The following is a 27565-nucleotide window of genomic DNA, read 5'->3' on the forward strand; positions in this document are numbered from 1 at the left end:
TACTTGGATCGGGTAGTAGTGATCATGACCAATCTCTCGTAAGATGATGGGAAAATCATCACTACCTCGTGGATTAATGTCAACCTCACAGGAAAAGTGAGTAAGTAGCAAAGGGGAACAGACAGAAAGATCTATAGCTGTAAATGACTGACTAGGTGCATGAAAATCTGTGTAAGAGCCAGGTTGTCGTTAAGGAGCATATGCTCTATGGCGCGCTCTCTCATATCAATACGGGAGCCACCCCAGAGGGGATTATGCCCATTGAAATCTCCCAAGATTAAAAAGGGGTAGGCAGTTGCTCAATGTGGGTATCGAGATCTGATTGATTATAATGCATTTCAGGTGTAAGGTATAGAGAGCAAATAGTGATGGTACAACCCAAGGAGACACAGATGGCTACAGCCTCCAAGAGTGTGGTCAATGACAGGGACTGGGTGGGCACATGCTAATCAACCAGCAATGCAATTTCCCCATGTCCCTGTCCTACACATAGCCTGTCATTCCAGTATAATGAATAGTGGCAGATAGTAACTGTATTTGTAGACTGTAGAAATGTTTCCTGCAAAGAAAGACATATGGGATGATAAAAGTCAATCAGATTTTTGATGTCAGTCACATTTGATTGGAAACCTCGACAGTTCCATTGGATTAGTGTGGCCATGTGTAATTATTTCAGAGGAGAAGACGGTAGAGAGTCCTTCTGCTTGTGACCGCATTTTTTTTCTTTATTGGATGTGAGTCTATCGCCCTCTATGGAACCTGCTCTAGCTCAAATGGTCAGGTCTGAATTTATCGGTACACGTACTAATAATTGAGGGCGTGGATGAGTTGTTTGTTTAATTATGGGGTATCAAGAGAGGGAGACCCCATGGAAACATCTTGATGTAAAGAAAGTGAAGTTCAGCAATGACTAGAAAGTGTGATCAGAGATGGAAGGAGACACTGATTCGTGAACTGTGTTGATTTTGGGAAATGTTTCATTAAGATTTGCTGGTGAAGATTGTGTAGGGGATAGGGTAAGGTCTGTAGTAGTAGAACGGGTTACAGCAGCATAAGTTCTGGTCAGAATAGCTAATAATAATTTTTTGAGCCTCTGTGTAAGTGAGATTGTTAACTGTCTTGAGACGTTGTACGTCTTTTTCTTCTCCCCGTTTAGGGCAAGAGGTAAAATAACAAGGATGCATACCATTACAGTTTATACAATGTGGTTAGAGTTGTCATTATGGTCTTTACCACCACAACGGGCACAGGTCAAGGAACCACCGCAAGATTGTTTTGAATGACCAAATCAGTGACAATAAAAACATCAAACAAGGTTTGAAATATATGGTCGTAACTTACAATTCAGATATCCTGCTTTTACTGTGGTGGGAGGACATGGTACAGTAAATGTTAGTATTAGAACATTTGTTGGTTCCAGAATTCCATCTTTTCGAGTGAAAATTCAGCGTACTGCTGTGACACCTTGGCTGGTGAGACCTGCGAGGATCTCCGATTCAGGGACAGTCCTTAAATCTCTTTCAACTATGATTCCTCTGGAAATATTCAAAGTAGAATGAGTAGTAACTTCAATGGGTATGTCCCCCAAGACCTTTGATGTCAGGAGGAGTTTGGAATGCTGTGATGAAGATGTTTCCACTAAGATGTCTCCCAAATGCAGCTTTTCTACTGATTTAGGGGAGTCAGCAAGCCCTTCTGAATAAAAAATGGGGACATCTGCCCTAGAGGTTTGTCACTTAAGGTATGCAAAATTAGGAATCACAGAACAGATTCAAGTGGTGAGTTAGGCAGTACAGATACATCAGTGGTCATTTTCCAGTAGTCTGGTTTTCCTCGATGGTTTCAAGTTGTGTTATTTTTTTTTTGTTTAGGAGTATACATAATAAATAGAAAATTTTTCAGTGCCCACTGACCCCATCCACCATGGAGCCTTACAATGGAATGCACTACAGTGCCTTAAGGGCACTGCAGACAATGCCAGGGTTTTGTGAGCACTTTTCCCAAACACCAGTGTCAGACACAATGTCCACAACACTCATTGTGGATGTCCTATTGCTGGTACTCAGCTGACCCTGGCCCAAATGGTAGGGCTGCGATAATTATGGACTTTTGTAACCGGTTAATCTTTGCCTCATAACCAAACTGTAACCAGTTAATTAATTAGGGTTAACAGCCCTAGGAATTTGCGCGTGACGGCCGCACCGAACGTTAACAAAAACTCTAAAGGCTTTCAACAACAACAACAACGAAAATTCAACCAAACAAAAAGGCAAGCAGTTCGTAAAATCGCGATAGGCAAACATACCAATGTCAAGGTCAAATAATGGAATATTTACATGCAAATGTCGATAATTGTATTGTTTTCCCTCGTTTATTTTTCTTGGAAAAAAATCTTAGATTAACCGGTTAAGAGCAGTAACCGAACCGTAACTGGTTAATAGTGTAATCGTCACAGCCCTACCAAATGGACTAGCCGATTGATCCTAGGGGGGCCATCCCAAGACTACCCATTTAGAGGAATTCAAGGTCAAAGTGGTGTGTTGGAGTTGGACCCCTCAACCACCAGGATTCTGTCCTCCCATTCATGGGTTACCACACACGGCAAACATGCCGGTGGATGTTTAGATCCTAGAGGAGTTAAACTGTAATAACAGAACCTTCTTTTGGAGGTTCCCTCACCACTTTACAGGAAACCACATTGAGCAAACTATTGAAAGAGGGTAAACCATTAACTGAAAAGGCAAAATATTTTCTTTTATCAAAAAATATTTACACTAATAGCCTTATAAATTATCTTAATTTCTAAATCTATATATGGTATTTCTGTATTAGTTATTGTAGTATGTTTCAATTTCTAATTCTGCTGGATAAACAGTGTTGATAACATTTATTTCAGGATTATTCATATTTATTAAATTATCTGTACATTTATAAGTTAAAGCAAAAATACCAGGATTTGTGTAGGTTTCAATAAATATATTACCATAATAGAAATGATATAAATTTGCTATACAAGTAAGGTAGTTAGCTCCCAGTAATAGAAGTTCTAATGTGACCTAACTACTCAACTTGAATAACAAATTTATATCTCTAGTAACAATTGAGCAGTTTAAAATCATTACAACTGCAGAAGGAGACTATGTTTCATATATGTGAACATTTCATAAATTATAAAAACCTTGAAAACATGTTACAAAGCCTCAGTAATAACCAAACAACATAGCAAAAACAAAACCTATCTTAAAACAGCATTAAAATTGAAAAAAAAAAAATCCAAACTTTATTTATCTAGTAACTCACTTCTTGGTTTTGGATTTCAGTTCCTCTTGGGCTTCATCAAGTTTTTGTTTCATTACTTTATTTTCTTCAATAAACTATTGTAAAAAATATATATATATTTATCAAAAATATAAACCTAACAATATTTTAGAAATAATGTTTACAAAAGGCTACAATACCTTTACATATAAACAATTCACTGAAAAATTTGAATAAAACCAAAGATACATTTACAAAAAAATAACTTAAATCTTAAAAATTACAAAACCCATCCAAATACTGTGACATATGATGAACTTTCTAATGTTATTGCTGAGTAGAAAGCTACACAACTAGAGCTAGGTGATTAACTGATTAATTACCTATAAGTATTGCTTAGTGTAGCACAAAATAACTGATTCTTCATTTAATGTTATAAAAATAAAAACTAATAAAAATTAGTCTTTCAGTTCTGGTCTAAATAATCCCAACAACAGATGAACCATGTTCGGAAAGAAAAGGTGGAAGATGCTAAAAAAATCTCTCAGGAGAACAAAAAAAGACTCTCAGACATAAGATTAAGTGAGAAAAGGGAATGAAAGTGAGGCAGATACAGAACACTTTAGGTTTGGAAAATATGATCAAAGAATTTGGATTGGAACAGCCATAAAGACAGAGGATAATCAAGCCTCTGCAAGTCCACAAAAGGAAACACATAATGATGATAAACCAAAGCATTGCCTTCCATATTACTACAGGGTCTAGGCATGCAGACCCTAGATTGTAATTGGTTCACAAATCTTTTGGCATGAATCCAGCAAGAGGATGAACAGAATAGTAGCCTGAAGGTGTCTCACTTTAAATGGGAGAAATCAAAGGTGACAAAGACAAAAGATAAAGAACCCAGTTGATCAACTCTAGGAAAGAAGGAGGAGGCCTAGTGATACCCAAAGGGAACTAACTGCAACTGTTTTAAATATAGGGAGGAAATAGGCTATTGAAATCATTATCCTCTCATTCAAGTATGCAATTATCAGAAGATGTTACAGCTTTTATTCACTGAAAGTTGGCTAACTTCATGCAGACTTCTTATTTGCCTGTAGGTTTTCCTGTTATATCTTGTTCATGTATACCTGTAGCAAATTTTAAAATCCGAGTTCTCCAAAAAAAAGTACTCAATTTAAATTCTATGAAATAATGCTTGAGAAAAAAAAACATCACCAAGAATGTAAAAAAAAAAGAGAATTTGAGCTAAGGTGCATAGAAGCAATCAGCTGAGCTAAGAGTTGTGTCACACCTATTGGTGGAGAGTTGTCATATGCTCGTTTGTATGCTGTCACACAGTTGCCTCATGTGAAAACACAGGGTGGTAGGTGATAGTTTCAAGGCTAATGATGAGCAAAAACGTAAGCACATAGAGACAGCACAAGTCAAGAAAAGCTATTATGTGAGACAAGTTATTTTATCAAAAAATGTGGTACAAAACCACTCACAAGCCTAAAACACAATAACTAATTTCTCCCTACAAATATTCACAATACTAAATTTCTATTAAAGAAAATAAACATTAATTTACAACATTAGTCAAAACACAAGAGTGACTAGTGAGCTTACTCTTATTACAGCTTAAATTATATGGCTGGACTGAGTTTGATTTAAATTAAAACTATATCCACATGATCTTGCACATTGAGATGAACATAATGTATATAACTACATGTAGGCAATTAAAAATATGGATATTTTAGGTAAATATCCACTGTACAGATGGAGAATAAACTAAACACACTATGAAATCACTGATCCTTATTATGAAGAGCAAACAAGTATTTGTCACTTTACCTACTGTTAAAATATGGATATTTTAGGTGAATATCCACTGTACAGATGGAGAATAAACTAAACACACTATGAAATCACTGATCCTTATTATGAAGAGCAAACAAGTATTTGTCACTTTACCTACTGTTAAAATATGGATATTTTAGGTAAATATCCACTGTACAGATGGAGAATAAACTAAACACACTATGAAATCACTGATCCTTATTATGAAGAGCAAACAAGTATTTGTCACTTTACCTACTGTTAAAATATGGATTTTAGGTAAATATCCACTGTACAGATGGAGAATAAACTAAATACACTATGAAATCACTGATCCTTATTATGAAGAGCAAACAAGCATTTGTCACTTTACCTACTGTTAAAATTATGCTATTGTACTGTAAGTAACATAGAAGTAAATTTATTTTGTATGAATGTCTCTATGAACTAGAGCAGTAGTTTACTATCACAAATGTAAGCCATGGTGCTACAGACATGTTTAACACACATTTTTGTCTCATGGTGAACCTACAGCTACTGAACTTATAATGCAAGGTTGGAAGGTCATGTGAAAGCCCTTTCCAATAAGGTATGATCATTTAATAATACTGTTAAGATGATAAAGAAACTAAAATCACATCAATTCCTGTTAAATCCCCAATTCAGTTTAGTGATTCAAGTCTGCTTAAGCACAATCTTGAAAGTCAATGTCCATGTATTGTGAAGGAAAGTTTGCAAAGATACAAGTCCAAGATTGACCTCATCACCCATTAGAAAAGTTTCTTATAAGAGAAACTGGAGTGCTAGGCAACAAAATATAATCAGAGCTACTAGAAAAGCATGATACGTTATTCTTTTCTTATAGTGAAACTTGATTCAGAGCTACTAGAAAAGCATGATATGTTATTCTTTTCTTATAGTGAAACTTGACTCAGAGCTACTAGAAAAGCATGATATGTTATTCTTTTCTTATAGTGAAACTTGATTCAGAGCTACTAGAAAAGCATGATATGTTATTCTTTTCTTATAGTGAAACTTGATTCAGAGCTACTAGAAAAGCATGATATGTTATTCTTTTCTTATAGTGAAACTTGATTCAGAGCTACTAGAAAAGCATGATATGTTATTCTTTTCTTATAGTGAAACTTGATTCAGAGCTACTAGAAAGCATGATATCGTTATTCTTTTCTTATAGTGAAACTTGATTCAGAGCTACTAGAAAAGCATGATATGTTATTCTTTTCTTATAGTGAAACTTGATTCAGAGCTACTAGAAAAGCATGATACGTTATTATTTTCTTATAGTGAAACTTGATTCAGAGTTACTAGAAAAGCATGATACGTTATTATTTTCTTATAGTGAAACTTGATTCAGAGCTACTAGAAAGCATGATATGTTATTCTTTTCTTATAGTGAAACTTGATTCAGAGCTACTAGAAAAGCATGATACGTTATTCTTTTCTTATAGTGAAACTTGATTCAGAGCTACTAGAAAAGCATGATACGTTATTATTTTCTTATAGTGAAACTTGATTCAGAGCTACTAGAAAAGCATGATATGTTATTCTTTTCTTATAGTGAAACTTGATTCAGAGCTACTAGAAAAGCATGATATGTTATTCTTTTCTTATAGTGAAACTTGATTCAGAGCTACTAGAAAAGCATGATATGTTATTCTTTTCTTATAGTGAAACTTGATTCAGAGCTACTAGAAAAGCATGATATGTTATTCTTTTCTTATAGTGAAACTTGATTCAGAGCTACTAGAAAAGCATGATACGTTATTATTTTCATATAGTGAAACTTGATTCAGAGCTACTAGAAAAGCATGATATGTTATTATTTTCATATAGTGAAACTTGATTCAGAGCTACTAGAAAAGCATGATACGTTATTATTTTCTTATAGTGAAACTTGATTCAGAGCTACTAGAAAAGCATGATACGTTATTATTTTCTTATAGTGAAACTTGATTCAGAGCTACTAGAAAAGCATGATACGTTATTATTTTCTTATAGTGAAACTTGATTCAGAGCTACTAGAAAAGCATGATACGTTATTATTTTCTTATAGTGAAACTTGATTCAGAGCTACTAGAAAAGCATGATCGTTATTATTTTCTTATAGTGAAACTTGATTCAGAGCTACTAGAAAAGCATGATCGTTATTATTTTCTTATAGTGAAACTTGATTCAGAGCTACTAGAAAAGCATGATCGTTATTATTTTCTTATAGTGAAACTTGATTCAGAGCTACTAGAAAAGCATGATAACGTTATTATTTTCTTATAGTGAAACTTGATTCAGAGCTACTAGAAAAGCATGATCGTTATTATTTTCTTATAGTGAAACTTGATTCAGAGCTACTAGAAAAGCATGATACGTTATTATTTTCTTATAGTGAAACTTGATTCAGAGCTACTAGAAAAGCATGATCGTTATTCTTTTCTTATAGTGAAACTTGATTCAGAGCTACTAGAAAAGCATGATACGTTATTCTTTTCTTATAGTGAAACTTGATTCAGAGCTACTAGAAAAGCATGATACGTTATTATTTTCTTATAGTGAAACTTGATTCAGAGCTACTAGAAAAGCATGATACGTTATTCTTTTCTTATAGTGAAACTTGATTCAGAGCTACTAGAAAAGCATGATACGTTATTATTTTCTTATAGTGAAACTTGATTCAGAGCTACTAGAAAAGCATGATCGTTATTATTTTCTTATAGTGAAACTTGATTCAGAGCTACTAGAAAAGCATGATATCGTTATTATTTTCTTATAGTGAAACTTGATTCAGAGCTACTAGAAAAGCATGATACGTTATTATTTTCTTATAGTGAAACTTGATTCAGAGCTACTAGAAAAGCATGATACGTTATTATTTTCTTATAGTGAAACTTGATTCAGAGCTACTAGAAAAGCATGATACGTTATTATTTTCATATAGTGAAACTTGATTCAGAGCTACTAGAAAAGCATGATATGTTATTATTTTCATATAGTGAAACTTGATTCAGAGCTACTAGAAAAGCATGATACGTTATTATTTTCTTATAGTGAAACTTGATTCAGAGCTACTAGAAAAGCATGATACGTTATTATTTTCTTATAGTAAAACTTGATTCAGAGCTACTAGAAAAGCATGATACGTTATTATTTTCTTATAGTGAAACTTGATTCAGAGCTACTAGAAAAGCATGATACGTTATTCTTTTCTTATAGTGAAACTTGATTCAGAGCTACTAGAAAAGCATGATACGTTATTATTTTCTTATAGTGAAACTTGATTCAGAGCTACTAGAAAAGCATGATCACGTTATTATTTTCTTATAGTGAAACTTGATTCAGAGCTACTAGAAAAGCATGATACGTTATTATTTTCTTATAGTGAAACTTGATTCAGAGCTACTAGAAAAGCATGATACGTTATTATTTTCATATAGTGAAACTTGATTCAGAGCTACTAGAAAAGCATGATACGTTATTATTTTCTTATAGTGAAACTTGATTTCTGATAGATACTTATCTCCTTTCACACAAATAGGTTTTTTTATCTTCTACTGTCCTCTAAAACATGAAAAAGAACAGTTCTCACAAGATACACTAGCATTTATAGCCTCTCAGATGCTCCTTTACATGCAATAGGTGGCTCACTCTGCATTATATTATGTTTACCTCACATTTGAGATTAAACACCCAAGGATAGGGTCTTGTTGACTAAATGCTCCATATCTCCAATACCAAGTGGAACAGGAAGGGTCTAACTAGTGTTGAGAAGTGAAGAAAATTCCAAAAATAACTCAAAAACAGGCTGGGTAAAAGAGAAACATCTGTGTATTGATGAAACAACTCACACTATCTGCCTTCTCTAAGTAATAAACAGGTAAGGTCCAAAGATGCAGAACAAGAAGGAACCAGAATCCAGTCATCTCAAGGAATATCAGAACAAAGGATCAACACATGTAGAAGTCCAGAGAAGTTTGTTGCTACCCATTAAAACATGGAAAGGAGCTAAGTTAAGTCCAAAGAGAAGACCTCAGAACTAAGGAACATTTTTCCCATGGACCACAAAAAAAATGGGAAGGTATTCATTTACTATGTCATTGCTGGTTACCCACAGACAAGAAGTGGAAAACTAATGAAGGGATAGAAACAATTCCCTGGTGGAACAAATCCAGAAGCTGATGGAGAGGAGCTAAGTTAAGTCCAAAGAGAAGACCTCAGAACTAAGGAACATTTTTCCCATGGACCACAAAAAAAATGGGAAGGTATTCATTTACTATGTCATTGCTGGTTACCCACAGACAAGAAGTGGAAAACTAATGAAGGGATAGAAACAATTCCCTGGTGGAACAAATCCAGAAGCTGATGGAGACAAGAGAGGTCAAAGATAAGCTTCCAAAGTTCACCTAATCAGAAAACAACTAAAGGCCAAGAGGAAAACTCCAGTCAGACTGAAATACCTATACAATATTCCCTGGTTAGAGAAGATCACATGAGGCAGGAACTCTTGAAAGAAGGAAAGGAATGATAGATAATAAATGAGGAGTGGAGAGATAGACTTTCTGGAGAATTTATAAAACCCATGAAAGAGAACTATAGTTCTCCCAGAAGTAAAAAGAAAAACAACCTGAAGAATGTAGTCCCTACAGAATCTAATTCCACTACATATTGTCTCACATCTCTGTTGACAACCAATATGGGAACATGAAAAAAATGGCGAGAATGTTGAGATACATGTAAAAGATAATCACCTATTATACAACTTAAAAAAAGCAAGATGGGCCTCCAAAACAGTAATACACAAAAACAGAGCCAGTCTGAATTCCCACAGGGAAGAAATTATGAAACAAACCCCTACAAGCAGTATGTCTTACCCCAATAATAATCCACACTAAGCCAGACAGGGAAGTAGGGAATGGCTGATGAGGGCAGCTATACCATAAAATGCTATAGTGTGTAGTTAGAAATGCCAAGGAAATGAGGCACACAAACCTCCAAACCCAAGAGAAATAAAAACAAAAACCCCAAATTGTAAAATACAAGAAGAGCATCCATTTCTAGTATCAAAAATTTAGGATATGGAGCTGAACTTTGCTGACATGTTCAGTGATGTAGCAATGAAAAAAAAATTCATTTGCTTATCAAAATTAGAATTATAAAGCATATATGTCACAATCACTATAAAAAATTACTTAGAAAAGAACAATAAAAATACATGTTACTAGTAACAATGATATATTAAGTACAAACCATCTAAATATTAACTTGTTTAAGTACTTACTAATACCAAACTGATAAATCCACTAAATACACCGACAACAAAGTACTTATCAATATTGACCTTACAAATCATCAAAATGCACCCAGTCAACAAAACATGAAACAAGAATAAATGTGCAAACATCTAATATTACTTAGAAAACAAAGTAACAATCAATAGTGAACTCACAACTCATCTAAATTTACTGATATGACAAAGTGTGTATAAACATCTAACTTATTAAAGACTGAACACTGATGGTGTGAAATACTTAATGCTCTTGTGTGTAAAGCCACACTAAGGAGTATCTGGGCTGCACCTGCCCTGCACATCTCAATCTGCATTGCTGTATACAAGTTGATAAACTTACCTACGAGCCACTGAGAGCAGTAGGAAAAAAAGGAGGAAACGAACAAACCTCTACCAAAGTGAATAATGCAACAGCACAAAAATGGAACAAGAAAAATATAACTTTCAAAATCATCCTCACCTTGAACATACACAAAAACCTGAATATTCTTCAACTGTCATAGAGAAGAACTAGTGCTTATGGGAAAAACAAACACCCAACAAACTAAGCAGTGAAAACTTTTAACAGACAGTGTCAATCCTGAAGCCTGGATAAGAAAAATTACTACATCCCCAATAACAATAGTAATAATGTTTGGAAAGACAAGAAATTGCAAATATAGAAAAAACTTAATGTTTGTGAAACAGAGAATCAAAATCTCTAATGCAACATAATGAAAGCTAGCATTAAAGCATATGCATTAAAAAAATTGATGTTCAGTCTGTTTTGAAAACAAAGTGAGAAACACACCCAATCTGTAAGGTGCCAAATGAATAAGTAAGGTACAAATAATGTAATACATTGGGAGCCATCTGCTCTGGGAATATGACACATTTCTCTTGATGGAGGGTTGTTACATGTGCCATGCATGCTTAATATGAAACTCAAACTCAGGGGATATAAAGACCTGTGGTACAAGCAAGAAAATTTCTGTTCAATGGATTAGAGGGCAGTGTAAGACAGAGAAAAGCTACCTGGGTGAGAGGATGTATGTATTGTATTGAATAAGCAATTTCACGAGTAATAAAACCTGGACACATTATTTTTATCAAATATGATTGACTCAGTATACCATAATAGAAAATAAATGTAAAATTACATAGGGGTTTACATAATTATTGTGTTAAATTTTATTTCAAGCCACGTTATTGTGTTTAATTTTGGAACTTTTCTTACAACACCTTACATTTGCATAAACCTTTGAAGTCTGATGAAAGTGACTTAAATGTTCTTAACTAATATAGCAATTTAAAAGCACAATTAAAACTACAAAAGAAAAACAATGATTGAGCAATGCTCTCTTAAAAAAAACTTTTGTAAACGTTTGCATAATCAATTAGTTAATATAAGTAATTTAACATTTTCCTTTTCTAATTTTATGTTATTTAAAAAACATGGTACTTACAGAACATCATTTATATGCACAAGTTTAGTTACTGAAGTAATACAGTGTTGTAATGGTTGCTGCTTTTGGATTGTTTGGTAGAAAGAACAGTGCATAATTTAGTAAACTTAAAAGACATTTTGTTTCTTGAACTTCAATTATATAGTTAGTGTAACTAATATTCACCAATAAGTCAAACCTAATAAAATGAGGTTATCACACTAACTCTCTCTACATAGACTTATTCAACTTGACCAACCACAAGACCACTTTGTACTTGTTTCACGTCATTATAGTTCTGATACTACTAACTTATAGAATTGATTTCTTCATTTCATAAACCTCAAATTCCATTTGCACGATCTCTAAAAACTTCATAAATACATTTAAAACATTTATTTTAAGTAAAACTTTATACTTTAACAATTACTTTCTCTACCTTAACTGTATAAAAGGTTGGTGAATTTGACTAAGGTTATAAACAAAAGAAGAATAAAACATGAAATAAATCTATATTATCCATTTTTCTTTCTGGAATGACTTCAACTTGTAACATGAAACTACATTTGTTTATTCTATGTAGTTTTAAACTCTTAATACTATATATCTATTTACACTTAAATTTTAATGAACCTCCACAAACAACTGTTTGTACCATTATAAGTTGTAAATCACTTGTGGAACATGGAGTTCACCCAAAAGCTACTCAGAGCTACTCTCATGTGTGCCTAGTACAAATTTTATATTATTAGATATTTTAACTTAAAACAAACTAATGAGATTACTGTTTTTACATTTTAGTAACTTCTTTAATTATAAATAAAAATACACATGAAGAACAAGAAATAAAGTACTTACTTGGACCCTATTCATTTTCCTGTTAACTACTGATGACACTTCACCCTACTTTTCTATGATAATTGTAGTACTGCCCTAATTTTTTATTTAATTAAATAATGCACCAAAGACCATAGAATAATAGTATGCAAAAGCAGGCAATGTCCCATAAATGTTACAAATTTTGGCTTTCTAACAATGTGATAAGAGCCATTACTAATTCACCCATGCCATATGGTATGTTTCCCATGAGAATGAAGCTTGTACTGAAAGAGACTTGGTTGGTTTTGTTTTATGGCACAAAGCAGCTTGGCTATCTGTGCCAAACATCCTGTAAAAAGTTAAAATTAAAGTAAAATTACTAAAATTCATAAAAGGAAATTATGTTAAAACAAAATTTAATTTTTAAATTCAAAACATAAATAACATTACATCCAATTTTTATATCTAGTCTACAGCAGTAAGAGAAAAAATACAGTAATACAAGTTGTAAAGGACTTTCTGTAACATAATTGTAATTATCCTAACTTGCCAGGAAGACTAACAGGTAAGTTCAAAACCACTCTTAAGTCACCTGAAATTGGCCTTTCCAGTCGTGGTTGAGTTATTTGATGTTATGGCCATTTTCAAAAAGTAAATAAAAGTTTTAAAATACTTGTTGCAAAATATTAATTGTAACTCACCAGGATGACTAACAGATAGTTCAAAGAGCAGCGTTAGTCACCAAAAGTTGGTCTTTCCAGTCCTGATTTTGAGTTACTTGACGTTATGGCAATTTTCTAATTTCAAATCAAACTAGATGTACTTTGATTCTTAAAAGGGAATCACATTAAAAAAGGTCTAATGTATAAATTAAAAAACTCAAATAGCATTAAAAAGATAAATGGCCTTTAAAAAACTAAAAACATTTATAAGGTGGATGGACAGTGTCACCATCATCAATAACACTGTCTAACATTACGAATAGTGGTGCCGTCGTTGAGAATCATAATAACGGCAAGACAGTAATATGTGACTTATTACGACCTGAGTACTATACAGACAACACACTGGTGCATCAGTCCCAGATAAAAGAAAACCATATGTTAAAAAAACTGTGACCAATGCATAGTCTAGTTAGAATAACTTCCTCTTTCCGATCCTTATGGAAGCAAGATGGCCAAAGTCTAATAGAGGGTTTTATTTGGAAAAGCTTATTTTCATGTTATTCACTCCAAGTCAACTGCCAACTGACACGGAGCCAAGCCTTGAATACAGGATCATAGTCCATGCATGGAACAGGCACAGTAGTAATAATGTCAGAGCAGATATTTTTAGCTGCATTGTTGGTGAGCTCGTTCCCGTGAATACAAACATCACCCGGTATCCAGAAAAACTGGATAAAAGTAGATGTTAAAGAGAAATGGACCAGTCGGTTTTCAATATTGGTGAGGTCAGGGTGTGAACGAACATGAAACAATTCCAGAGCCAACAGAGAACTAAGCGAGTCAGTATAAATAGTACAATATGAGTACTGCTTAGTTTCAATGTGATCCAGGGCAAGAGAAATGGCATACAGTTCAGCAGTGAACATAAAAGGGGAGGGAATTCTGCACTCAACCACCAAACCACAACAAACCATGACAGAGCCCACAGTCACCTGATTTCAAACCATCTGTATAAACATGAATGGAAGGATGGTTCAAAAAAATGTTCAGCAAATAACAATCAGTATTTCTAATACAGGAGTGTCTGCTTTTCTCAGATGACTTAAAGACAGGTCACATTTGGGGACTGTAAAAAGCCATGGTGGGATGGGCTGACCAGTGGATACAGCAATGTTATCCAAGGACAGGCCCAATTCATCCAACTGCACCTGGATATAAAGACCAAAAGAAGCAATGGCAGATCGTCTGTTCTGAAAAAGTATGGCCCACCAAGGAAAAAAAACACAACACCAGGTGGGATGCTCCGGTAAGGAATGAAGTTTCAAAGCATAGAGTAAAGACAATTGTAAGTGGAGGAGGTGCAAAGAAAGTTTATGAGACTCTATGAAATCCTTGATGATGAATGGGGTCTAGCATTTTAAGGCTGCAGTTCTGGCAGAGCCATAGACTATTGATTCATAGTCAAGTTTCGATCGAATAAGTGCATGATATATTTTTAACATAGAACATCGACCTGCTCCCCAAGTGGTGGAAGAGAGAACACGAAGGATGTTCAGTGCTCTTGTACATTTGATTCATAGCTGCTTGATGTGTGGTATAAAGGTCAGCTGACAGTCAAAGATAAGCCCCAAGACTTTGTCTCAGGGACCACAGACTGCACAGCTTCACCGATATAGAGTTCAGGATCAAAGTTAATACCCCGTTAGCAGCAAAAGTGCATGCAAACAGTTCCATTTATCATGGTGGCCATTTTTATTTATGTGTAGGTGAATTGGGTGGAGAACCATTCTGTTTACTACCACATCTTTTTTCTTTACTCTCTTTATTCGAGAGAGGTTTATCAACCTCCATTTATCCTGCTCTGGGTCGATTGGACAGGATGTGAACAAATAAATTTGCATCTTGGGGTGGAAGAAGATGTAACCGAGGTAGTGCCTGTACCTGAAACCAAAGGAAATGGTTCTTGAGATTTGCTGTAATGTATGTAAGGGACAGAGATGGGTGTTGAAGTTGATTCATTAACCTTTTTAACCATGGAGGTCAAAAGACTTTTCATTTAGTTTGAAAACAATTCTTTTGAAGGCACAGAGAGATATGACTGTAATAGTGGAATGAAGTGCAGCAGCATCGTCTGAGATGAAGTGGTGGACAGCAGCTTTTAAGCCTCAGGATAAGTAATGTTATGAATCATTTTCAAATGCTGCACCTCTTTTTCTTCCAACCATTTAGGACAAGAATGAAAGTAGAATGAGCAAGAGCAATTGCAAATGATGCAATGAGGGTCCGTTTCACACTCATAGGCATTATACTCCTTGCCACCGAAACGAGTACACGTGAAGGAACCACAACGACATCTTTGAGTGACCAAACTGCTGACACTGGAAACATCTGAAGGGGTTTGGAATGTATGGCTGTACCCTGCAATTGAGATAACCTGCTTTGGTGGTGACAGGTGGACATAGATATGTAATTGTCAGAATGAGGACATTGGTCAGCATCTTAATTCCATCTTCGTGAGTGGAGATACACCTCACTGCAGAAACTCCTCGGGTGGAGAAACCAGCGAAAATCTCAGATTCAGGAATGTTTTTCAAATCCCTCTCAACAATAACTCCTTGTGATGAATTCAAAGTAGCATGAGGTGTAATCTCAATAGGTATATCCCCAATTGCTTTGAATGCAAAATGAGTTCACTCTGTTAAGATGTGAATGTTTCCACCAATATGTCACCAGATCGAAGTTCTTTACTGACTTTGGAAAGCCAGCAAGTCTCTCTAGTCCCTTCTGAATGAAAAGGGGAGACATTTGCCCTAAAGGTTTGTCTAAAAGAGAATGTGGTATAAGAAAATGAGGTACAACAGGTGTTAAAGATGTTGAAGATTGCTGCTAAGAATCTTCAAGACGTGGTTGTTTACCTATGGAACATTTTCCATTATTTTATTTAACTTTTTATTTGGAGGATCCATAATAAAAATAGGAATATTTCAATGCCCAATGACCCCACCCACCATGAAGCCCTATGAGGACACTGCAGCAACGCCAGGATTTCGTGAGCACTATACCCAAACACCAGCGCCAGACACAATGTCCACAAAACCTGCTGAAAACATCCAACACTGGTATTTGGTTGACCCTAGCCCAAGTGGACCAGCCAACTGACCCAAGAGGGGCTACCTCAAGGCCACCCATCTGTAGGAATTCAAGGCCAAAGTGGTGTGTCAGAGTTGGAACCTTCAACCACCAGGATCCTCTCCTCCCCTTTATGGGTCACCACACACGGCAAATACATGGGTAGATGTTTAGATCCCAGGGGAAGTAAACTGAAAGAACCTTCCCTAGGAGATCCCTCTCACCACATACAGAAATCCACACCAAAGGGCTGAAAGAGACACTGACAATTCTTAATACAGAAAACAATATAATTCATAATATAATAAAAACTTTGGTTTTCTGCTAGTTATAAATAACACAGTATTAAACAAAAGAGAAAACTATGAACAAATCCTAAAAGAAGGGACATGAAGATGTGTGTGGCAAGAGGAGTCTAATTTTCTATTTTATAGCTCTGTAACCAAACAAGATTGAAGTATATAAAAATTATGCTTTATCTGAGCAATGATAACATTATAGTAAGTAATTTACATTACATTTCTTACTTATTGAAGGGTTAGTGAATAAATTAAAGGAGAGGGGATGACTAGAGAACAAGTTATTTTTCACACAAAGGAAATTCAAGATTGTTTAAATATTGAATTAGAAAATTAAGAACTTAAAACATATATACTATTAAGACACAGATTGCTAGCTACCTAAACAAAAAACAGTTTAAGATACGAAGGTATATCACTAACCACCTCTTTACATGAGCTGTAAAGAATGTCTCAACAGAGAGGGTTGATTTAAACTTCCTTTCAAGCAAACAACATAAACTTGGAGAATTATCTAGATTAATGATATAAAACAAAAACATATACAGAAGTATTTTCCAGTAGGTCATAATTATGCTTTAAAGATAATATTATTCACAATCTTGAGTTATAATTGTATATTTACTTAGGAAATATAAAACTTTTTTCAATATACCCATTTTACTTTCATTTAATACAGGCCTTAATATACTCAACAAGAATTTGAGAATTTTATATTTTTTAACAAGAGCAAATTCTAAAATTAATTATCAGAAACATGGGTACTCAAAATTGTTATCCAGAAAAACGATAAAATCTGCTTTAAAATAAACTGTGTTTCACAATGTTTTTAAGACTACTCATAAAAGATCCTTAAACATAATTATCAGAAAACAATTAAGATATAAAAATTGTTGGTTAACTACAGAAAAAATCATTTGGATTAATTTTCTTTTTTTCAAATTCATTAAAAATAAAAGCAATCACTTTAATGTTATAATGATATATCTTATTGAAAAAAGAATATTATAGCATTATGTGAAAAAAAACTCCAATAAAATCTTACTGATAGTTAATTACTTAAAAGCACAGTCTTTCATTTATAGATTTTTCTTTAACCTTTCCAATATTTTAAATCTTTGTGTCCAAACAATGCTCACCTCAGTGCTACTACAAGATGGTAAACTGTCTACACCTGAATACAAACTTTCTACAGGAGTATCATTGCAAAGAGAAGAAAAATGCTGTGTCTTCTGTTCAAAAGTTAAACTATTTTTTTGCTGTAACATAGCAGAAGTTTTACTTTGATCTCCCCCATATGTTGGATAAAGACTGAAGACATGAATTTCCATCATCAGTAAAAGCTTCATTTGTGAATTCTTTCCCTTGTGATGATTTAGCTCCTCCTGGTGATAAAGATTCTAGATTTTCTGGTAAAGAATTAATTTGAAAGAAGTCATTTTTTGCATCAAAAATAATGTCATCTTTCACTATATTAAATGTTTTATTTTTTTCTTGTGGTATATGTAATACTGCAGACATTTTAGGTAAACTATTTGCATCCAGTACTTCTGGTAGTTGAAAAATATCCAGAGACACATTCTTATTTCTGTGGGTCTCTTCTTTCTTAATACATGGATGGGATGAAGTTTTCTTTACGAAAGTTTTAAATGAGAATGGATTTTCTTCAACTGTTTTTTTTATCTCCCCTTCAAGCTCTGAAAAATAAATAAATAAATACACAGTTTTCTTTATTTATCTTTCTATGAATAAAAACAAATGAAACTGCTTCAACATACATACTTTAACACGAATTGGTTGAAAACCATGTTTCATAACTAATATAAACTTGAGTATCAAAACACATTATGTTAATATAACAATACACAGGTAAAAAATGTTTAATAAACATAATGAAGTGACTTAATTTTGGGAGGAATATCATGCATCTAAAGAAGGCAAAGCAATAGTATGTCAAAACATGTCTTTCCCCAAAAATAAATCATTTCATTGTGCTTATAAACAATTTTTTGCTAACTTGCTGCAATATAAATGTGTGTTATATTTAAATGTTATAATTTTCCTAAATTTAAAATGTATTTCCAATAATTACTTAGATCCATCACATAAGTAGCTATTCATGTTCAGTGCTGACTTCTATATGTAAAACATTTTTATGCATCTCAGAAGCTTTTTCTCTCTCCTCATTTGTAAATGGCTTATTTCAAAACATTTCTTATGAAAATCATCATGTGACAACTCTCCACCAATAAATGTGCAACATACTCTCTTGGTGCATGAGACTCCTTCTATTCATTTCTACCAACTATCACTTTGAGTTTGGTAGAAGGTGAAAGCATCAGTTTTTGATAGGAAAGAAGGGTGGGAAGTGTGAGGAAAGATAAGTACCCATCAAAAATATGTTTTCAGCATGGGAAAATTGTAACCTCCAATATGGTATACTACCTCTTCTCACATATATATCTAGAATCCTACATTGAATAGATGGAGGAACCAGTGCAAGGGAAAAAAGAAACATCCATTGAAAGCATCTGAAGGGCACTCCTTCAGATAAGATAGTCTGATGTGGCACACCACATCCTGAAGCAAGTAAAACTTCACCAATCACAGAAAGATGCCTCAAATATGGGCAGCAAAACAGAGGAGCACATCCATATGGAAGAGAACTAAAGCCAAGTAGTAATCCAAATAATACATTACTTATGAAGCTCTGTCCAAGAAAAAAGAGCTCACTGAAAAACTTGTATAAGAGCAGATAGATAAGTGTGACCATGAAAGACCAAGTCTCCAAAAGTAAGAGAACCTCATGAGCTATAATAGAGGAACCAGTAAGAATGTGGGAAACTGAAAGCTCTATTGAATGAAGTTGATGAAAAGAAGACTGAGCCGAATGAGATGGGTGTTAAGAAAACACCCAAATGGATCAACTGTTCGATAGGCTGAAGGAACAACTTCTCCAATTTGATTAACCAGCCCACTTAAACCATCTCCTGGAGTAGCTGAAGAGTATGATGGGCAGACTTCTATTTGAAAAGAACAGTATGAAAATACATAATGAAAATGAAATATATCCCGAGAGCATAGAGAAGATGAGCAACAGCAAGCCTGAAGGATAGTGTATGTGAAATCCACCTTTGATAAACAAACCAAGGATATGCAAGCCTGAAGGATAGTGTATGTGAAATCCACCTTTGATATGATCACAACTGCCAAGCTTGCAGAGTATGGAAGTAAGCATTTGTAACATCCATCTTAGTCACTCATAAACTTGGAAAAAGTCTACCTGAGGGTGAGAAATAATTTCATGGTAAAATGGGGAAAGACTGAAAAATTGACTGAAGTGGAAAAAATCTATGACAGGCCACCAGATTATAGTTTTCTTGGGGATAACAAAAAAGCCTGGAATAAAAATTAGGAGAAACACGATTCATAGGTTTGATGGCCTGTTGAGACAGCAGGTCATGAACCACCTTCAATAAATGCTGGCTGGTAATGAAATCCTGAGGTCGAAGAAAGGAAGTTGGTACCTGTGACAAAGGTGGTGAGGCATTTTTGAATTGTATGAGAAGTCTGTGTGATAGAACCTGAATATTGATCTGTGATGAATAATAGTCAAAGAGGAACAAATTTGTATAATCGAACTCCAACTGAGTAGTCAGTAGTACTGTTGGCATTATGCTAACCTTCACTGAAGAAGGCAATGAAGTAAAGGATCCCTGGAAGAAGGAACAGGTAAGGGCTGAAAAGGACTAAGATGGCAGATGGAAATAGGGCTTATTATGGTTCCAACTGTGACAAACAAGTTACCAAAGAAGAAGGAATAGTGTATTGACACATTCTCCCTGTGTAGTATTTCCTCATCATCATATTGCACATATGTGAGGCAAAACAGACACTGGAAGTTGAATGAAGGTCAAGTGGTTTTGTGTATTTGAAATACATTTTTCGATTAAGAAAATTTAAGCTTTGGAAACACTACTGTATGCATCCAAGGCAAAAATTTCTTCCATGAGCAACAGTGAGAAGAACATGTCATAAGATATAGCACAAGAAATATGCAGTCAAAGATTCTAATGGAGGACATGCAATAGCTTCATGAACCAAACAGAGGTTTCAGTACAAAAGTGAAATCATAAAAAGACGAAGACTGAAAATACAGACTTAAAACAGATATCTAAAAACTGAAGATAAAAATAGCTAGGGGCAAAATGGAAAGTCACTGACAAAACCACACTCTAACCAATATTTGAAGAAATGGAGAGACCACCATCAAAAGCGGGGTGAAATAATAAAGTATGATGACAAAGAATTGAAGAATCTAGAAAAAAGGAAGTGACAAATAGAACAGCACTGATATATCCACTTGCATTGATGAATTACAAATGTGCCACTTTTTGAAATAATTTGTTACAAACAAGACAAACAACCAGGTATTATTGTATGAACCAAAAAAGTGGAGCCTGCAAATAACAAGCAGAGGTTCCAAGAAAAAGTACCTGAAGAATGATGTAAAAAATAATAGTAGAATAACTGATATAAATCAAAACAACATTTTGAAATTCTTCAAATTAAATATTCTGGCAGATCTATTAAACTGTCCATATCTTAACAGCATTTAACATGAAAAACCAACACTCCAGAAAAGATAAACATCTAAAAGTGAAGTTATCCAGAACTGCACCCAACTTAATTAGAAAGGTATCTAAATGAAAATCAGTATCGGATCAGGAACCTGACCAGCCTACCCTAATTAGAAAACTTTAAAAAAAAAAGAGACTCCCAGGACAAAAACAGAAGTTGCTAAATTTGAAATGGAAAGTCAATGAATGAAGTTTCCATACAAATACCCTCAGAACATCTTGGTGGAACATGGAGTAATCCTGAATGAGAAGGAAAGGTCCTAAGAGAAATACCATGAACCCAAGCATCTCCCACAAAGTGAATCCATAGGTGAAGCATGCATAAAAGTCAATCCACACTAGACCCCAGCTGAGAGATAATTCTAGAAATGACTGATCACAAAGCCCCAAACTGGTTGACATTTTATGAGGAGGGAACACCACAAAGACTCTCTCGGATGAGATACTACTCTTAAGGTCTGTATGAAGGAAAAGAGTCGATACTGTTTTCTGGGATAAAAGAGAACTTCTACAAAACACAATTTTTGAAGAAAGTAAATTCCTAATTCAAAGAAAGTGAAATACTTATAGAAGGAGAAAAACATGGGGGATACTATCAGGTCATCCCTTAAGTAATGTCTGATTTTAGGTTCAGAAAAAGAGAAAGGATTTCAAGTGCTTTTGATGTTATTTAATCAATAATGTATATTCCATTATTATTAGTTACTTCCTGCCAACAATTCCCATCTTTTGAATACCACTTGTATATAATTCTTGAGGTCTGAGAGAAAAAGAATGTATAGAGAGTAGTTTTGACATCTTCATGTGTTCCAAGCTCTTTCCATCAAGATAGTTCTGCAAGCTTCAGAATAGATGATAATCAGATGGGACAAGGTCTGTAAAATAAGGAGAATGTGGAAGTTTTTTCCCAGTCTAGCTCTTCAATCTTTGCAGATACAATCCTTACTGTATGAGACCATGCATTATCCTGGTGTAACACAACACCTTTACAATTGATCAAAGCAGGTCTCTTTTCTTTCAGTGCAACATTCAAGCACTCTAACTGTAAACAATAAAAGTCTGATGTAATCATTACATTGAATGGCAGCAGCTCAAAGAGGATCACACCAACAATATTCCACCAAACACCTAACAGACTTTCCTAAGGTAAAGCTACATTTTAGGTTGTGTTTTAGCCAGTTTACCTGCACTGAGCCTTTGTCTATAATGCTTAACTTTTTTTTTTTTTTTTTTTTTTTTTTATATATATATATATATATATATAAAATATCCATTTTTTTTATCTCCAGTCACTAACCTGTCCAAAAAAGGTAGGTTACATTCATGAGAGTGCAGAGAAATTGAAATGTCCATTTTTGCTCTTAGGTTGGCTTCTGTCAAATCATGGAGGGCCCATTTTCCAAGTTTTGATGCCTTCCCAAGCTGTTGTAGATGATGGTGAACTGTTGAATTAAGCTTCTGTGCTAGTTCTTCAACTGTTAAAGCACACTCTTCATCAAGTGCAACCAGCAGCAAGTCATCAAACTCAACAGGACGACCTAAACGTGGTGCATCATTTAAGCTGTAGTCACCTGATCTGAACTTTTGAAACCACTTTTGACATTTTCTTTCATTGAGAGACTCCACACCCTAAACACCTTGAATGTTTCGTGTAGTTTCTGCTGCACTATTGCCTTTCTTAAACTCATAAAGCATTATATGTTTAATGTGCTCCTCGGACACATCCATCTTCATAAGAGTTTATTTGATTAATGATCTGAAAAAGTGGAGTTGGGTTAGTTTCTTTTATTTGTCTGAACATTTTTATACAGGTCCTACTTGATATTTTAGTCTACAAAGACAAAAATGATGATGTACTTTCTATATTGAATTTTCAGACATTACTTATGGGATGACTTGATACATAAAAGATGTTTGTATAATGTTATTCCATTAACACTGTCAAGGTAGTGGTATACAGCCTATTAATGAAAAGTTACAAAGGACAGCAAGCTCATGAAAGAAAAATTAAAGGGAAATCACCAAAATGGAAAAAAAATTCAAGAAATAAGAGCACCAGAAAAAAAATGAATAAATCCAGCCAAAAACAGGCAACAGAAAAGGAATCTTTAGTACAGGAAAAATCAACACAAGCAACTGTGTAACGAACAGGTTAGAGAGAAAAGCTAACATTTTTTTAATATGAAAATGTGTTTCTAATAAATTCTATCTCTCCCACAGAGAACAGCTATATCTCTTGTGCATCTGTGAAACCTGCATGCCACTAGCCTTGAACTAACTTGTGCCTAAAATTCATGGGGTTAATACAAAGTTGACATCACCATGCAACAACAGCTTTCCACCAATAGGAGGCTCACATTACATACATGCAGAGTAACTCCCTTTAAGCACTGCTCTCAAAATAGCTTCATTCTTATATAAAGCAAGGAGAAAGTGCACCAAAAGCAAACAGAATAAAAGGGAAAGGGAAAATATGGAAAAGTATCCACCAAAAAATACATTTTCATGTTATAAAAAAGTTTATTCCCAAGGCAATACACCTCACCTCTGTACACACAGTAGCTAGAATCTCACACTGCAATGGTAAAGGGGCTTTGTGCAAAATTAAACCTAGATGAGCTCCCTTGAGAAAGCACCCAGAACAAAAGCATATGGAGTGTGCCACCTGATGGATAAAGCTCCACAGAGGCAGGCATGTGGATGAGCCACATGTATATTCTCTTTGCCAGAAATCTAAAGGAAGAGAGGCAAACAATCCCCAAATGTCAGAGAGACAGATAAAAAGATAATATGACCATCTGAGCACTTGCACACAAATTTGATACAGCATAGGATATACACATTATTAAATTAGAAACAAATTCTGCTTGTTTTGCTTTTTTTTCATAGATGCTGATAGTTAAATTAGCACTTAGTTACAAGTTATTGGAGGCACAGTGTACATTGTAGATATAGTATAAGAAACACAATTAAAATTAATTACATTGAAATTTTGTTTAGATTTATCAACAGTTAATGAAAGGATAGATTAGTAACAAAATAAAGAGCAAAGGTAATAGACTAGTAGCCTATAAGATCCCTACAGTTATTTTATTTTTATTAATTACTAGATACTTCTTACTAACTAAAGTTATCATATATTGTGGCTCCAAATGATAGGAAGTTCTGACAAGTACCATTTCTTTAATACTATTCATTTTTCCACAAACAAGGTTTTTCAGAAATGCATTTGGTGGAATTCATAGTTTGTGTAGGATACTAAGACTAGATTATGTTTTAGAATTGCAATTTTTAGAAAGGTACAATGATAGCTTTGGGAATGACTGGGTTATTAGATATGGAACAGTGAAAATTAGGAGGAAAACAAATTACAGTAGTGAAAAAGTATATTAACAATTATGGTAAAGGTTTCTTTGAAGAAGGGTGAGGATAAGGGTAATGGTCTTAAAAGGGTGAACATGATAGTACTGTATAAACAGGTTCAGTTATAATGACAGGAAAGAGTCGGTTATGCAGGAAAAGGTTCGTTACAGAGACAGGAAAGAGAGGTGCAGAAAAAGGTAGTTACAGGAAAGAGCTAGTGCTGTAGAAACAGGTTTTTATTTTCAAATATCAGTCTAACAGATTTGAAAACCTTTAGCTACTTGCAATGAAGAACAAGAATGTTGTGGAAAACACTGTCATTGAGCATTTACTGTGAAGTGCAGAAAGACTAGGTCTATACTACACATGCTAGATGTTAAAGTAGAGAATATTATAAAGCAAGCTGACAGTTTATGTAGTTCCTGGTACCACGTAATATTCCATTTTGTTGTAACAAAATGATATAATAAACTGTAAGTGCTACTTTGAAAGTATAAAGATCTTAGAGGTTCAGTGATAGAAATAACAAGGTAGTTTCTTGTTCAGGCTACATGTGGAAATTAATTTCTAAAGCCACTATCAAAAGGTTACTAATTACATTTCCCACAAAAAAAAATTTGAGACTACTATTAGCAACAACATTATTCTTGTCTAAAACTACATGGGTCATAATCACATATTTCTTGGACTAATATTAACAATTATGCACACGTCTAATTTATATATATAAATCCCCAATGTCATTTTTTTCATGTGTCTGGAATGACAAAGTTTATAGGTCCTCACAAGTACCTTTTACAAAAAAGAAAGTAATTTACTGTTAAATGTTAACATTAATCAAAAGTTAACAAACCTTAACACTTTGTTAACCTGAATGGGATGTACGAGAGTTGAAACATTGTTCTGTACTTTATTTTAATTAAAGTTTTAATATCCATAACAGCCATCTTTAGAATACATTTTACTTCAAGTAGGTTTCTCATCATCACAAATACTTATCATTATCATTAAGCCTAATATTTGAGTTAATCAGTTTATGTAATTTCTATTATATTATTACATCCAATGAACAGCACCTGCCCCAACATTTCTAGCCACACTATCAGTAAAACTGTAATTAATAGGCAGTCTCATGATCACTTTTTTTTTTCAAATACTGAGCCTGCATATGTAATACATTTCAAAACACGCATGTAAAACAATCAACCACACAATCACTGTAACATTTGGTATTCAAAATTTTGAGTATAAATGACTGAAGTTCATGTATGACAATGTACTAACATTTAATATTGAATCATTGTTTTGAAATGTGTTGTTGTTACTGTTTTTATCTTTTCTAATGCCTTCCAAGTTTTGTTCAGAAAATTTAAATATTAAATGGCAATGTTTGGGTTCTAAACTACTAGAAAGGATCCATGACTTAAATGAAGAATGTGCTAAGAATAACAAGTTAGCTCATCAAGAAACAAGGATGAATACAAGACAGGAGTTCCATTTAAGCAAACTAAGTTGAAGAATGTTTGAAGAAGTTCTATAAACAGTTGAAACTTGTACAGTGGTGACAGTGATTAAGGAAATTGTGAAATTAACAAAATGATTGAAAAGCCAAGACAACGAGGATGTGGAAAAACAAGTTCTTCAGAATAAAAATTTAAATAGTAATTTTAAAGACGAGATTTTCAGACTGAAAGACACACGTGGTAGTTTCAAGAATAAACTCTGTAGCTATCATTACAATGTTAAGGGACATCAAGAACGAAATAGATTACTTCACGGTTTTTGTTGGAATCGAATATTTCGAAATATATGAATTACTAATAAGTAGTTAAATTTGAGTGATACTGTTAATAGGTATTACTTAAAAATTCAAATTTATTTTATGTTGGCATGTTTTTTAAAAGAAGTGGTGTATACAACTCATTTTATAAGAAATGCCTCATAAAATTTGTAGTTTATGTCACTGGCATATGGAATGAGTAGCTTTCAGATGTAGTAGTTGCTGCTATTTTACAATAGTTTGTGATGGGATTTGACTGTTCTCAGAGAAACCAAGTGTTTTCTTTAAGTTTTTATTTGAAAACGAAATATTCTTGTGAAATACTTTGGAGGTGATGCCGAATTTGCTGTTAATGGGAATTGTTATAAATAACAAGGATATTCTTTAGTTAAAAGTAAAATGGATATGATGGGTTACACTTAATTTACGTTTGTGTTTTGAGAATACCTTAATTCAATTAACTTCAAAATTATTAAGCTTCAACTAAAAGCCCTTTTTTAACTTTGTTTTTTTTTAAACATTATTAGGAGTTAACATACTGACTTTTTTTTTATTTAATCATGTAAAGATAAAAATGAAATAAGGAATCTATCTGTCAGGGGATAACATTAATTACTTACCGTCTTCCTTTTCACTATCAGTATCTGAGAGGTTTGCAACTTTACCTAGCTTAAGTTTAACGTTCGGTAAATGAGGTGTTAAGCCTGATGTCAAGTCTTCCATAACCTTGTCTCAAAAGGCTAAGATACTTATGAGCTATTTAGTTAATTGTTTTTCAGTACATGAAAGGTTATTCCATTTATTACTGTTCATGTTAAATCCTGCATTTTTCGTTGGTTGTAAACTCCATACAAAGACGAAACAACTAGCACTCTCACCTATAAACATAACACTCAACGTTCCCTCGTACTTCTGTCCGCTACTCGTATACAAGGTAAATTTATAATTTAATTATTTGTTTTTTTTAAATTTAGTGCAAAGCTGCACGAGGGCTAACTGCGTAAGCCATCCCTAATTTAGCAGTGTAAGACTAGAGGGAGGGCTAACCACCAAACCTTGGGCTAC

The 27565-nt window shown here is 33.9% G+C and overlaps 1 protein-coding gene across 5 annotated transcripts; it reads right to left on the reverse strand.

Moving 5' to 3' along the window:
* Nucleotides 1-1357: 1357 nt before the first annotated feature.
* On the reverse strand, nucleotides 1358-27565 carry LOC143231639 (uncharacterized). Of its 5 annotated transcripts, XR_013017089.1 has the most exons (5): nucleotides 27121-27554; nucleotides 17857-18414; nucleotides 17141-17231; nucleotides 3301-3374; nucleotides 1392-1535 (listed from the first exon to the last, which is right to left on the reverse strand). XR_013017089.1 is itself a non-coding variant. In XM_076466175.1 (4 exons), the coding sequence occupies exons 2-4, from the start codon at nucleotides 18064-18066 to the stop codon at nucleotides 1445-1447; spliced, it is 375 nt and encodes a 124-aa protein (XP_076322290.1). In that variant the 5' UTR covers nucleotides 18067-18414; nucleotides 27121-27565; the 3' UTR covers nucleotides 1358-1444. The 5 variants fall into 5 exon arrangements, 3 of the variants coding, with proteins under 3 accessions (XP_076322290.1, XP_076322291.1, XP_076322292.1); XM_076466175.1 differs by lacking the exon at nucleotides 17141-17231 and having other exon boundaries at nucleotides 1358-1535; nucleotides 27121-27565; XM_076466176.1 differs by lacking the exons at nucleotides 17141-17231; nucleotides 27121-27554 and adding an exon at nucleotides 23903-24018 and having other exon boundaries at nucleotides 1358-1535.

Source organism: Tachypleus tridentatus, chromosome 11 (genome assembly GCF_004210375.1).
Source record: "Tachypleus tridentatus isolate NWPU-2018 chromosome 11, ASM421037v1, whole genome shotgun sequence".
Classification (NCBI taxonomy): domain Eukaryota; kingdom Metazoa; phylum Arthropoda; class Merostomata; order Xiphosura; family Limulidae; genus Tachypleus; species Tachypleus tridentatus.